At 63.5% G+C, this 11672-nt stretch overlaps 1 protein-coding gene across 1 annotated transcript; it reads left to right on the top strand.

Annotated features, from left to right (window-relative positions):
• Positions 1-163: 163 nt before the first annotated feature.
• ELOVL1 (ELOVL fatty acid elongase 1) lies at positions 164-10419 on the top strand. Its single transcript, XM_019531267.1, has 8 exons — positions 164-182; positions 7201-7263; positions 7650-7840; positions 7953-8033; positions 8331-8387; positions 8691-8796; positions 8884-9020; positions 9193-10419. The coding sequence occupies exons 2-8, from the start codon at positions 7218-7220 to the stop codon at positions 9436-9438; spliced, it is 864 nt and encodes a 287-aa protein (XP_019386812.1). The 5' UTR covers positions 164-182; positions 7201-7217; the 3' UTR covers positions 9439-10419.
• Positions 10420-11672: the final 1253 nt, after the last annotated feature.

The raw sequence follows: 11672 nt of genomic DNA, 5'->3' as shown, positions 1-11672 counted from the left end.
GCCCGTGCTGGACTTGTCCCCGGTGCCGGGGCCCGCGGCCAGGCCTTGGAGCTGCGCTCCTGCCCCCCTGCACAGGGCACCGGCCTCCTGCCCAGCGCCCAGCTCCAAGGCATCTCTTTCTCCGCAGCCTGAAGCGCCCGCGCACGGCCCGTTCCCGAGAGCCGTCCCTGCCCACAGCCCAGGTGAGCAAGCGCCGTGGCGGGTCGTGCCGGCCGTGCGGCCCCTGTCTGCGGCCCGGGGGAGGCTGGGGCGCAGGCTTCGGGGCGGCAAGGTGCATGCCAGGGTCTGCTGGGCTGAGGGCAGCATGCTCCCCTTCTGCCGTGCCCAGTGCCAGAGCCGCGTCTCCCACGCAGCCGGCATCAATGTGCCATTGAGAGATTCCTCTTCCCCCCGCCTCCTCGTGCCGGCTGGCCGTGCCAGGCCTCGCGCTGCCTTGGCACAATGTTGGCTTTGAGAGCGGGCGCGTGGAGGTGTGTGGCCTCTGTGCCTGGAGCGCTGGTGGGAGGGGGGCTCCATCACCCTGTCCAGCCGGGCAAGACGGCCTGTCGGGCAGCCAGGTGGGACCCTGGGGTGTCCTGCCTCCCGGGCAGCCCTGTGGAGAGGTCTTGGAAGAGCGCTGGGCTGGCCCAGGAGCCCAAGACATGCACCTGGCTGTCTTGGGCCAGTGCCATGAGGCCACTGCAGGCGTCCAGCACCTGTGACCCCACCCAGCCCTGCCTTGCTCAGGCCAGCACGTGGCCAGGGCAAATGCCCGGGTGCCAGGGCCTGTATTGATGGGATGGGGAGGTCCCTGTGCTGGAGCGAGCCCCGATCCCAGCCAGGGGTGTGGGAAGGGGTGGTCACACCTGCTGTGCAGCAGTGCTGGGGCAAGCTGCTCCAGGGATGCTCTACACAGCTGCCTCTGCTGCCCCGCAGAAGCCAGCGTGGCTGCCGTTTGGGAAGGGGCACGGGATTCGGCTCTTGTGGGGGTGCGACGGGGTTGTGCATCTCCTGCCTGGGCAGACAAGGGTGCCGGGCAGGTCGCACAGTGGGGGGTGCATGCCGGCAGGCCCTGCGTGGGCAGTGGCTGGCATGTGCTGCACGGCAGGGCCTGGTGCTGCATGAGCCCTGCCCACAGAGCGACTGTGCTGGCCGGAGCGTCTGATCCACCTGTCAGAGGTGGGGCGGCCACGATGCCGCAGGGCAGGGAGCGTGGGGATCCCAGAGCTGGTGCCAAGGGCTGCTGGCTGTCGGCCAGGCTCTGCGAAGCCCTGGCACAGCTGTTCTGCTTGCACGAGTCAGTTCAAGGACGGGGATTGGGAGGTTGTAGCTGAGGCTAGGGTGGTTGCCCTAATTCGCACCCCTCTCTGGGGACGGCCGTGCTCAGAGCTGTGGGCGCACTGGCGGGTGGGCGGTCCAAAGGTTCCAGCTGTGTCTAATGATTAATGGCTGGAGGCCAGGGATGCCGTGAAGAGATGGTCCTCCCCACGGTGGCATGGCACTGGCGGTCTGGGTCTTGCAGGTGCTGGCCCTGCTCTGGCCATGGGCTGCTCTGGCCATGGCGGGCAGGGTGAGGTGGGCATGCCCTGCCCGGGTGGTGGAGCCCTGTGAGAGGGGCTGGACTTCTGCCATGGGTGGAGCTCTTCCTGGGCCCCCAGAGCCTGTGGGCCGTGCCCGGGCCGGGAAGCATCCAGCAGCTGCTCAGGGCTGACTCCATGCAGGTGTTACCAGTTCTACTTGCCAGGCCGGGTCCTCAGAGCTGTTCCAGCCCGGGCGTGGCTCTGCAGGCCCATTCCTGAGGAGCTGTGAGTGGTGGCTACACTGGCCATGTGCAGGCCCTGTTGGGCTGGGCAGTGCCTGCCAGCCATGCCCTCCCTGTGCTGCTGGCTCCTGGTGCCAGGGCAGGGCTGGGCCAGGCCAGCTCTCCCCTGTCTGGAAGCTGCTCTTCCCTTCCTCCACCAGCCCCGTGCCCAAAGGCTGCTGCGTTCCGCCCCCTGAGTCACTGCTGTTCTCCCTCCCATCCAGGACTGCCCTAATCCCTGGCACGCTGCTGCTGCTGCTGCTGACGCTGCCGTGCTCCCCTCCACTGGGCTCGGCAGGAAGTGCTGGCTCTCTGACGTCTACTCCGCTCTTCCTCTGCCCTCCTCTCCTCTCCTGCGCTGCCAGAGCCTCTGGCTGCTCCCGGCTGTCCCGGCTAGCGCCCAGCCCTGTGTAGCCGCTGCGCTGTTCCGTCCCTGCAGACGGGGCAAGGCCCCTGTAGTAAGCAAGCTGGAAGGGGCAGGGGCCACGGAAGCACCCACAGCTCCGTGCCCCCCGCAGAGGGGAGGGGAGGACGATGCCAGTTCCGGATACCTGGCCTGGGTGGGGCTGGGGCTGGGGCTGTGCTCCACACTGTCATGCTTCCCCCTATTCTGCTTCTGGGTGTCTGTCTCTGGCATGGGCTTTGGCACCATGTGTGTTCTGCCCCTGGCTCGGTCCTTTGCCCCCTGCGCTTCTCGGAGGTACCAGGCCCTGCTCTTCCCTGCAGGCTTGCGTGGGTCGTGCCAGTCCCAGATGTCCCTGCTGGTTCCTGTACTGGGGCAGAAAGACCTTTTGAGTCCTTTGCCCTCTCTGGGTCTCCATCCAGGGGGCTGTGGGGCCAGGCAGAAGCTCCTGGCAAGGCAGGCAGCACTGCCTCTTGCCTGCAAATGGGGAAGCCTCCTTGGCACAGCAGGAAGTGACTAGGCGAATCTGCAGCAGTCAAATAGAGTCCTGGCCAGCAGGCTCCAGCCCACACTGCAACTGCACTCTGCCATGGGGCCCTCCAGGACCCTCCCCATGGCCACACAAGTGCCCTACTGGAGCACTTGGCCAGCTGTGGCTGGGGCCCTGAGCTGGCCCACAAAATCCATTGGGGAAGGCAGCAGTGGTGTAGTGTGGAGCTGAGCATGAGGTAGGGACCTGCATGGCTTGCCTGCTCTGTGGCAGCTGGGTTGGGGCACCATGGGTGTGCAGTGCACGTGCAATCTGTCTCTGATGCGTAGCTGCCCCGGCCTTGGGCTGTTAAGTTACTGGAGCTCTGCACTTCTCATCTCGGGTGGGAGAACTGGTTCTGCTGGACAGGATCCCCGTGAATGTGGTGCTGGCAGTCTCCCACCTGGGCCTGCCTGCACTGGGGCAGACCCCAGGTAGCTGTGCTGGGCTGGAGGCCACAGTGTGTCTGCCATCCTGGGAGCTTGGGAGGTACAGTGCTGGAAGCTCCCAGCAGAGACTGGGTTGGGATGTCCCCAAACCCAGGGCGTCAGTCTGCTGTTACAGGCAGAACTTGGCAGAGTTCGGTGTGACACCCCCCCCGGGTGGGGGTGTGGTACTCTGTGCTGGCTCCTGAGTGCAGCCCACCCTCTGTCTCGGTGGGCTGGTGCCACTGGCTCGGCCTGAGAGGCCCTGGCTGCCTACCCTGGCCGGGAACCTCACCCTGAGCCGTGGTGGTCTGCCACAGGCAGAATTGCTGTCATCTGTGCTGCCTCCCTCCCTCGCCAGCCCCAGCAGGCTGCTGTCGTGGGTGCAGGGTTACATCGGTGCTGACACGGGGCAGCTATTCTTGCATGGTACCAGGTGCCTGGGTGCTCCCTGCTGTGGGGCACGAGGTGTCATCCCCACATGCCTCTGGCTCTTGTGTACACACCTGTCCCCTTGCTGTTCCTTGTGGGGGTCCATCACCAGGATGTCTGGGCTGAGGCTTCCTGGCTTCTGTCTGAGGCTTGACTATGGCTGAATTTCTTCATGCTTCGGGCGGTTTGCTTGGGGGGGCTCTTAGCTGCCCCTGCCTGCTTGCATGCCATGCCATGCCCTTCCCTTCCCTTCCCCTCTACCCCCAACCCACTGAGTTTTTGGGGGCAGGTCCATCTCGGCTGTCTGGGAAGGCTCACTAGTGAGCCTTCCCTGAGCGGCAAGTGGCCGGGCCAAGCAGCAGTTGCTCTGAGACTACGGGGGGTGTAGGAGGAGGAGTAGGGTGCCCTGGCACCGCAGGCAGCCCCTCTGCCCCGTAGCACCGGACCTTCTCCTGCTAGGAAGCCCTTGGCACTTTGCCCTGCCCTGCTCAGCTCTGCTCCCCAGCGAGGGTTGTCTGCATGGTGCCTCATTGTATTGGTGACCATGGGGCTGGGGTGCCTGGCAGCAGGTGCATCCAGAGGTGACGGCTGGATCTGAGAGCTAGGTGCCGTAGCAGGATGTACAACTGGCTGCCTGGGCACGCCCCATCCTGGGTGCGGTGACGGTCTGATCTGCAGCCTGGGTACTCATGAGGATGGTGCCTAGTGCTGGGCTGCTGCTCTCCTGGGGCCTGGCCCCTGTCCACACCTTTTTTCTGAGGCATGAAAGCATTGCTCTGCCTGTTGCTGGGGGAGGGAAGTGTTGCCAGCCTGTGGATAACTTTGTGGGGCTTCACCAGCTCATGTGCCACAGGCCTCCGTGTCCAGATCTGCCCAGTCTGACCTGCTCCTGGGGCCAGGGGCCTCCTGGTGGCCCCTTTTGAGCCCCCTCCTTGGGGGCAGAGCAGGGTCTTGGTGTTGAAGGGCCGTTCTGGGAGCCAAGGAAAGTCCGAGTGAAGCTGGACTTTGTGCTCCAGAGAACAAGTGCAAGTGAATTTTTTTTTGGTTTGGGTCTAGCAACAATGGAGCCCATGAAGGGTAGTGCCAGAATGGTGTTCTGGAAATGCCTCTGCTCTATGGTAGTTTGCGTAGCCTCAGGTTTGTAGGAGCCCTCCTTTCCCCTCACTGTTGGCTTGGCCACAGACAGGCACTGGTCAGGAAGGACTGTCAAGGCAGAAGAGCACCGTTTCCCAGCTGGACCTGGGTTGTGCTGCCCTGTTATGTGGCCAGGACCCTGCAGAGCTGTTGCATGAGGGAGTGGCCCCAGAGCTCATGTCCTGCCTAAGTGAGACGAGCTTGTCTTTGGTTGCAGCATGTCCTGTCCTGATCCAGATCTGACAGGAATCAGACCACGCTACAACCCCAAGCAGCCTTTATCTCTTGGACCTTTTTAAACCCCCTGCCTGTGCTGCTCTTGCCTTGGTGGCTGCTGCCGCTTCTCTTGCCCAAGCTTTGGTGGAGGGAATGTGAGTGAAGGCTGCGCCGAGGAGGCCTCCCTCCGAGGCAGGACAATTGGGGCCTCCCTGCGTGAGGAGCGCCTGTCTGGCTGGGCGGCTTGCAGCTGGGGCGGCAGAGGGGACCCCTGAGTCGGCACCACTGGGAGGGGGCATGTGCTGCTTGGCGGCTGTGGCGGTGATCTACCTCTTGCTGTGGTGACTTGCTGCTGTCCTGGGCCACTGGGGATGGGGGTCCAGGCACCTCCTTCCGCAGGGCTGGCAGGTCCCCCGTTGCTGGGGGATTGGAGGAAGCGTGGGGCTTGGTCTGCAGCCAGGGTCTGGCAGCAGCGGGGCCTGGGTGAGAACGAAGACAAGAGCACAGCTGGGACTGGAGCCCTGCCCTGGAGCAACCTCTCCCTACCCACTGCCTGTAGGGACCCTCGTGGGCTGCTGCACAGGCCCCTCCAGGCTATGGCCATGGTTGGGGGGGTGGAAGGGGATGATGGCCTGTGTGGCCCCTACCTCGAGCCCTGCAGTGGGCAGGCTTCCCTGATCCAGTGTTGTGCAGGCGTGTCCAGCAGCCACTCCCCTGGTAGTAGGCCGAGGCCTGTCCCTGGCACCTGTGGGTGGTGGACTTGGGGCCTGGCCTCCTGGGCCCACGCAGTCCCTGTCTGGCTGTGCTGTCCCTGCAGGTGCCAGGCCCTGTCCTGCATGCCAGCAGGCTGGCTCGCTCCCAGCTGGGGCCTTGCCTGCATTCCCCCTTGGCCCTGCCTGTGCCAGGCACCTGCTGGCTTCCTGGCTCTGGTCCCAGGCACGAGGGAAGGGGAGCAGGTGCCGGGTCTCCTGGGCAGAGCCCAGGGCTGCCAGCCAGAAGCTGAGTGCTGTTTCCTTTCCAGGCGTGGTGCAACCCCCGCCCCCCCCGCTGTGGTGCCAGGAGGGCTAGTGGCTGTCCATGGGTAGGAGTTCATGTGGGCCTCAAGGCAGGGGCTGTGCCCCCTGCCCTTGACGGGAGAGCTGCCCAGCTGGAGCCCCTGCCCCAGGTACAGCCCTTTCACCCAGGCACTGTGGGGCTGGGGCTGGCACTGGCTCGGCCTGTGGAGGTGATGGAGGCAGCAGGTGCGTGTGGGGACCAAGGTCAAGTGCAGCCCTTGGCAGGGGGCACAGGAGCTGGGCATGGCATCACGCGAGTGCTAGGCTGGGGGTGGCTGGTGACTCGGCGGTGCCTGGGGCCGTGGCTTAGAGGAACCTGCTGCCGCCTCTTCCCTAAACAGCGTGGGGACAGCTGCTCCGTCTTCTCCCCACATGAGCGCGGACCTGGCAGGGCTCTTCTGCCCAGCCAGGGTGGAGCTACTGTGGGGGTGGCGAGGGCCATGGTGTGCTTCTGGGACCTGGTCCCAGCGGAGCTGTGGGGTGGACAAGCTGACCCCTGCAGTGCCCTCAGCCCTGCTCTCCCACCTGGTTTTTTTTCCCCCTCCCCGAGGGGAAGGACAGACCAGTTCTCCCACCGCTGCCTGAGAAAGCTGTTGGAACCGCCTAGGGCTGTAAGATAACAGGGGCGGAGGCGGCGGTGGGTGCGGCTCTGGTTTGTCCTGGGTGGGGTGCCCTGGAGTGGGGGGTGCAGCCCACGGTGTGTGGGGTGGGGCTGGCAGGCACATCAGGGTGGGCTGGGGTGGCATGTCTGATGCCCTCACCTTCCCCAGTGAGTGCCTGTCCTGGGGGTGCTGCAGCTGGACTAGGGCCTGCTTCTGGGCTACACCCTGCCCTATGCAGCCCTAATCTGCCCGCATCCTGTAGGGGCCGGGGGGTCCCTGCCACCCAAGCTTCACCACTATTGGGGGGGGCTGCACTGAAATCCAGAGAGCAGGGCTGTGAGCTGGCTGCCTCTGCCCTCACTCCCATTTCCTTTTGGGGGGCCTGCTGGCAAGGGGCAGTGGGCAGGAGCTAAAACCAATGCAGATCTGGGCTGGGGCTTCCAGGTCTGAGGAGGCAGGCTGCTGGGGAGAAGCCCCCCACCTGCTGGGAGCTTGAGTGGGGGTCTGAGGCTGTGTGGCACCAGCAGCCACCATGAGCAGCACAAAGCTATAGTCGGTCGTGGGTGGGATACTGCTGCTGCCGTGAGTGCTAGGGGGGTCCTAACCCTTGTGTTCTCTCTACAGCTCTGCCACCCGCCACCATGGAGGGCATTGTGATGGCCTACCGCAACTTCATGAAGAAAGCAGGTGAGGGCTGCCCCTGCCGGGTGCATGCCCATGTCCCTCTGGGAGCTGCCTCCCCTCAGGCCCAGTCGTGTCACGGCTGCAGAACCCCCGGGTGTGTGGACTGCCCCACATGATAGTTGACCTCTACCTATATCTGGGCAGGCCCCTAGCTCCTTCATGCTGTGTGGCACCCCTGTATGTCTGCACTGTGCCTGGGGAATGTGCATGGAGCTGGGCCAGGCCCTGCTGTGGCCTAGAGCCAGCCCCACGTGGTGTGGGGGCTCCCGTGGGAATCTCCTGCACCCCTCTGGGACCCAGGTGTCACCTGACACTGCCCTGTGCAGAGCTCAGGGCATGAGGGCTGGGCAGAGGAAGCAGCCTGGCCTCACTGCCCCACCACCCCACAGACCCACGGATTGCCGACTACCCGCTGATGGACTCGCCCTTCCTCGTGACGGGCATCCTGCTGGGCTACGTGTACTTCGTGCTGTCTCTGGGCCCCCGCATAATGGCCAGCAGGAAGCCCCTGGACCTCAAGAAGTTCATGGTGGTGTACAACTTCTTCCTGGTGGGACTCTCGTTCTACATTGTCTATGAGGTGAGGCCACAGCTCCACCGGCCCTGCCTCTCGGGGCACTGCTGCTGGTGCCCAGCCTGGGCTGACCTGGGGCCGCGGGCTGGCTGGGCCCTGACCGTTGCCCTCATTGCAGTTCTTAATGGCGGGTTGGCTGACTGGCTACACCTGGAAGTGTGACCCTGTGGACACCTCCCAGAGCCCTCAGGCCCTTCGGGTGAGTTCTCCATGCCTGCACCGCTGCTGCTGCCACTGCCCCTACTGCTGAGCCCTACCACTCTGCTGTCTCCCCTGCACAGGAGCCGTGGGCTCTGGCAGTGCTGAAAGCTGCTGGGGCCCTGCTGGGGGGTCTCCGTGGTTGTACTGGGAGGGTTCTGACCCCAGCCTGCTGCACAGGGTATTGAGCTGGGGGGGAGGGGGCTGCCTGCAGTGGTGGTGGGGGGGACTATCCTCATGGAGGCTTGGGAGGACTGCCTGGGCCCAGGCTCCTGATGTGGGCTGTGCCCTGCTGCAGATGGTGCGTGTCGCCTGGCTCTTCGTCTTCTCCAAGTTCATCGAGCTCACGGACACGGTGAGTGTTGCTGACAGAGGTCCTTGAGCTCACCCCCTGGCCACAGTAATGAGGGGAGAATGCATTCTCTTGTGGGAGGAGGGGTCTGTAGCTGCTGCTCCTCGGGGCCAGGGGTGAGCTAGGCACTCCCTGGCAGTGGGCTCAGGCTCAGCTCCTGGTGTCGCATTGACCTTGGGAGGCCCCTCCTCGCGAGTGCTGTTTTGAGCAGGGAGGGGCAGGGCTAGGGGCACCCACATCCTGCCCCACCTGCAGTGGTGCCCCTGGCTCTGACCTATCGGCTTCTCTGTTCTGCTCTGCTTGAAGGTGATTTTTGTGGTGCGGAAGAAGAGTGAGCAGGTCACCTTCCTGCATGTCTTCCACCACTCCGTCCTGCCCTGGAGTTGGTGGTGGGGTGCACGCTTTGGTCCAGGTAAGGCCCCAAGCAGGATGGACGATGGTCCTTTTTCCCCTGTGGGCTCTGTGGCTCCCCCACTAATGTACCCTCTTGGCCTGGCAGGTGGCATGGGCTCCTTCCATGCCATGGTGAACTCCATGGTACATGTTGTCATGTACTTCTACTATGGGCTCTCAGCTGCCGGCCCTGCCTTCCAGAAGTACCTGTGGTGGAAGAAGCATATCACGGCCATTCAGCTGGTGAGTGCATGGCTCCAACCCAGTGCACCAAGGCTGGGATGCTGTGGGCACCAGCTGCAGCACAGGACTTGGGGCTGTGCCCATCTGAGCTGCTGCTAGTGGTGGCCCTGGGTACTGGCGTGGGGGCACTGTCTGCAGCTGTGAGTGACCCTCCCCCATGCTCTGCCCACAGCTGCAGTTTGTGGTCGTCTCCATCCACATCTCGCAGTACTACTTCATGCCTGGCTGCAGCTACCAATTCCCTATCTTCATCCACCTCATCTGGATCTATGGGACCATCTTCTTCATCCTCTTCTCCAACTTCTGGTACCAGTCGTACACTAAGGGCAAGCGGCTGCCCAAGAGGGCTGAGCTGGCTCCCCTGCAGAATGGTGCTACTAGCAGCCTCCATGCCAATGGCAAGGTCAAGGCCAACTAGAGGGCACGGTCCTCCCAGAGCCCATGAGTGCCCCGGGGTGGAGGCCGCTGGGACCTGTCCCTTGCTCCTGGGCATCATTTGCCAAACCAAGTGCCTATAGACTGTCCCCCACGGCCCTGGGCCTGGGCCCGCCTGCACTTCTGTCTGCCCCCTGCTCGGCATCGCCCCAGGCCATGGTCTCCTACCCCACTGGGAACAGATGAGCCATGGTCTCTATTCCCCATGGGGCTCCTGCCTCACTCGTGTCTCTGAAGAAACCTCCCCAAGTGCCTGTGACCACCCCTTGCATCAGGGCCCCTCCCTTCCACCTAGGACCAAACCTGGGCCTAGCCCTGCATCTCCCCAGGCCCCTGCAGGTGTCCATGCTGCCTGTCACCCACCACTGTGGCCTGTGGGAATAAGGAATGGGGCTGGCAGCTGCTCCCCCTGCCCTGCTCTACTCCACCACAGTGCTCTGGGTGGCAGCTGTAGATAGTACCTTTCCCCTGAGCTCGGGCCATGCCTGCCCCATGCAGGGCACCCTGCAGAGGTGCACACTCCCTGCCCGCCCTATTCCCCCCACCCCAGGCTGTTCTGCTGCTGCAGGGACTTCCACTGCCGTGCTGGCCCTGGCACCTGGTGGGATGTGGCCCTGGGTCCTGCTCTAGCTCAGAGCAGAGCAGAGCAGCTGCGCTCCTGCCTCAACTCCTACACAGCTGGAGCTGGAGCAATAATCCCCTGTGGTGGCTCTGGGTAGCCAGGGGCAGGCACTAGCCTATGGCTCTGCTCCCACAGGGAAGAGCATGGCTGACTCCCGCTCCAGCCTGGCCCAGGCTCCCTGGTGCTGCCCGTCTCCTCTGTGCCTTGTCCATCTGGTGCCTGGTGCCAGTGTCTGGGGCCCAGTGCTCGTCCCCAGCTCCTTGTAGCTGAAGGCTGGGGGAGGGAGCACGGCTGCGCTGCTCTTGTATTATCAGAAATAAACAGACAGACCAACTGGCTCCACCCATGGTCCTTCCTGCCCTTGCTGGCCAAGGCCTGGTCCAGTCTAAGCCTCTCCCTTTTCCTGTGGGCTGGGCAGGACACTATGTCTGCCCTTGCTGGGCCAGGCTTAAGTGCTGGGGGGAGGGAGCCCTACTTAAAGGCAGCAGCAGCAGCAGGGCAGGGGCCACTCCTGTTCCTCGGCTGGGGGCCAGGGCTGCAGTGCCTGAGTCGGTGCAGGGGAGGGCTGTGCAGGCAGTGCAAACAGCCCCCAGCCTGGCCCTCCTCTCTTCTAGCACCGGGGTGGGAGGGAGCAGGGGCCTGTACTGGCTCAGCTGCTTGGCCCTTTCGCTCCACTCTAGGCTGCAGCCAGTCCAGGCCAGGGGCCAGCTGCTGCCACCCTGCAGCAGGGAGGCTTTTCCATGCAGCAGGGCCCAGGTGCAGCAGCAGTGTCCTATGGTTCAGATCCAGGGCAGCAGGAGCAAACTTGCTGGAGGGGGAGTACAGAACCAGCCATCGCTAGAGTGATTTGTCCCATTTGTCGCTGTCGTTGTTGTCTGCACTCCTAGGGCATGAGGTGATGGTCCTGGTTCTGGTTAAGAGTTGTTGATAGATCTGTCCTTCGGGACCGGGTCCAGTTCCTTTCGAACCCCAGCTGTGCTCTCCACCTCCCCTGGCCACAAGTTCCACATGTTCACTGGCGTCTCCTGCTAGGTTTAAATCTGTCACCTGTTCACTGCAGTTGGTAGCCCCTGGGTCAATTGTTCAGGGATATGATGACCAGCAGATCCCCATTCGCTGTGCTCATGGCATGCAGGATATTAGACCCCTCTCTGATCCCACTTCATCTTCTGGCCACACAAAGGATACCCAGCCCTCGTGTCCTCCTGATTTAGCCCAGTTGCTCCTCTCTGCCCCTTTTCTAATTCTCAGTCCTTTCAAAGCTGTGGGAGCAGAATTGCAGGTGGACCCAAGCCACAGGTGCCCCAGGTGTCTGCATCACAGTGGGGAGCTGTTCCCCCACTTTCAGTTTCTGCAGTGATGCCCAGCACTACGGCGGCTTTTCCTGCATGCCGCTCCGAGCTGAGAATCGGCTGCAGGGCTTGTGCTCTCCTGAGTGGCAGCGGCATGGTAGGCAGAGGCCTGAGCTTACCGGGCCCTGACAGAAGGCTTGAATAAAGCCTTGATCAGAGGTCAGGAAAACAGATCTTACGATGACAGGCTGAGAGCCATGGGACTCTTTAGCCTGGAAAAGCGCAGGCTCAGGGGTGATCTGA

The sequence above is a fragment of the Crocodylus porosus genome, unplaced genomic scaffold (genome assembly GCF_001723895.1).
Source record: "Crocodylus porosus isolate Cpor-Errol unplaced genomic scaffold, CroPor_comp1, whole genome shotgun sequence".
In the NCBI taxonomy this organism is placed as follows: Eukaryota; Metazoa; Chordata; order Crocodylia; family Crocodylidae; genus Crocodylus; species Crocodylus porosus.
Note: the sequence above shows the minus strand (reverse complement) of the source record. Positions and strands in the feature narration are given on the sequence as shown.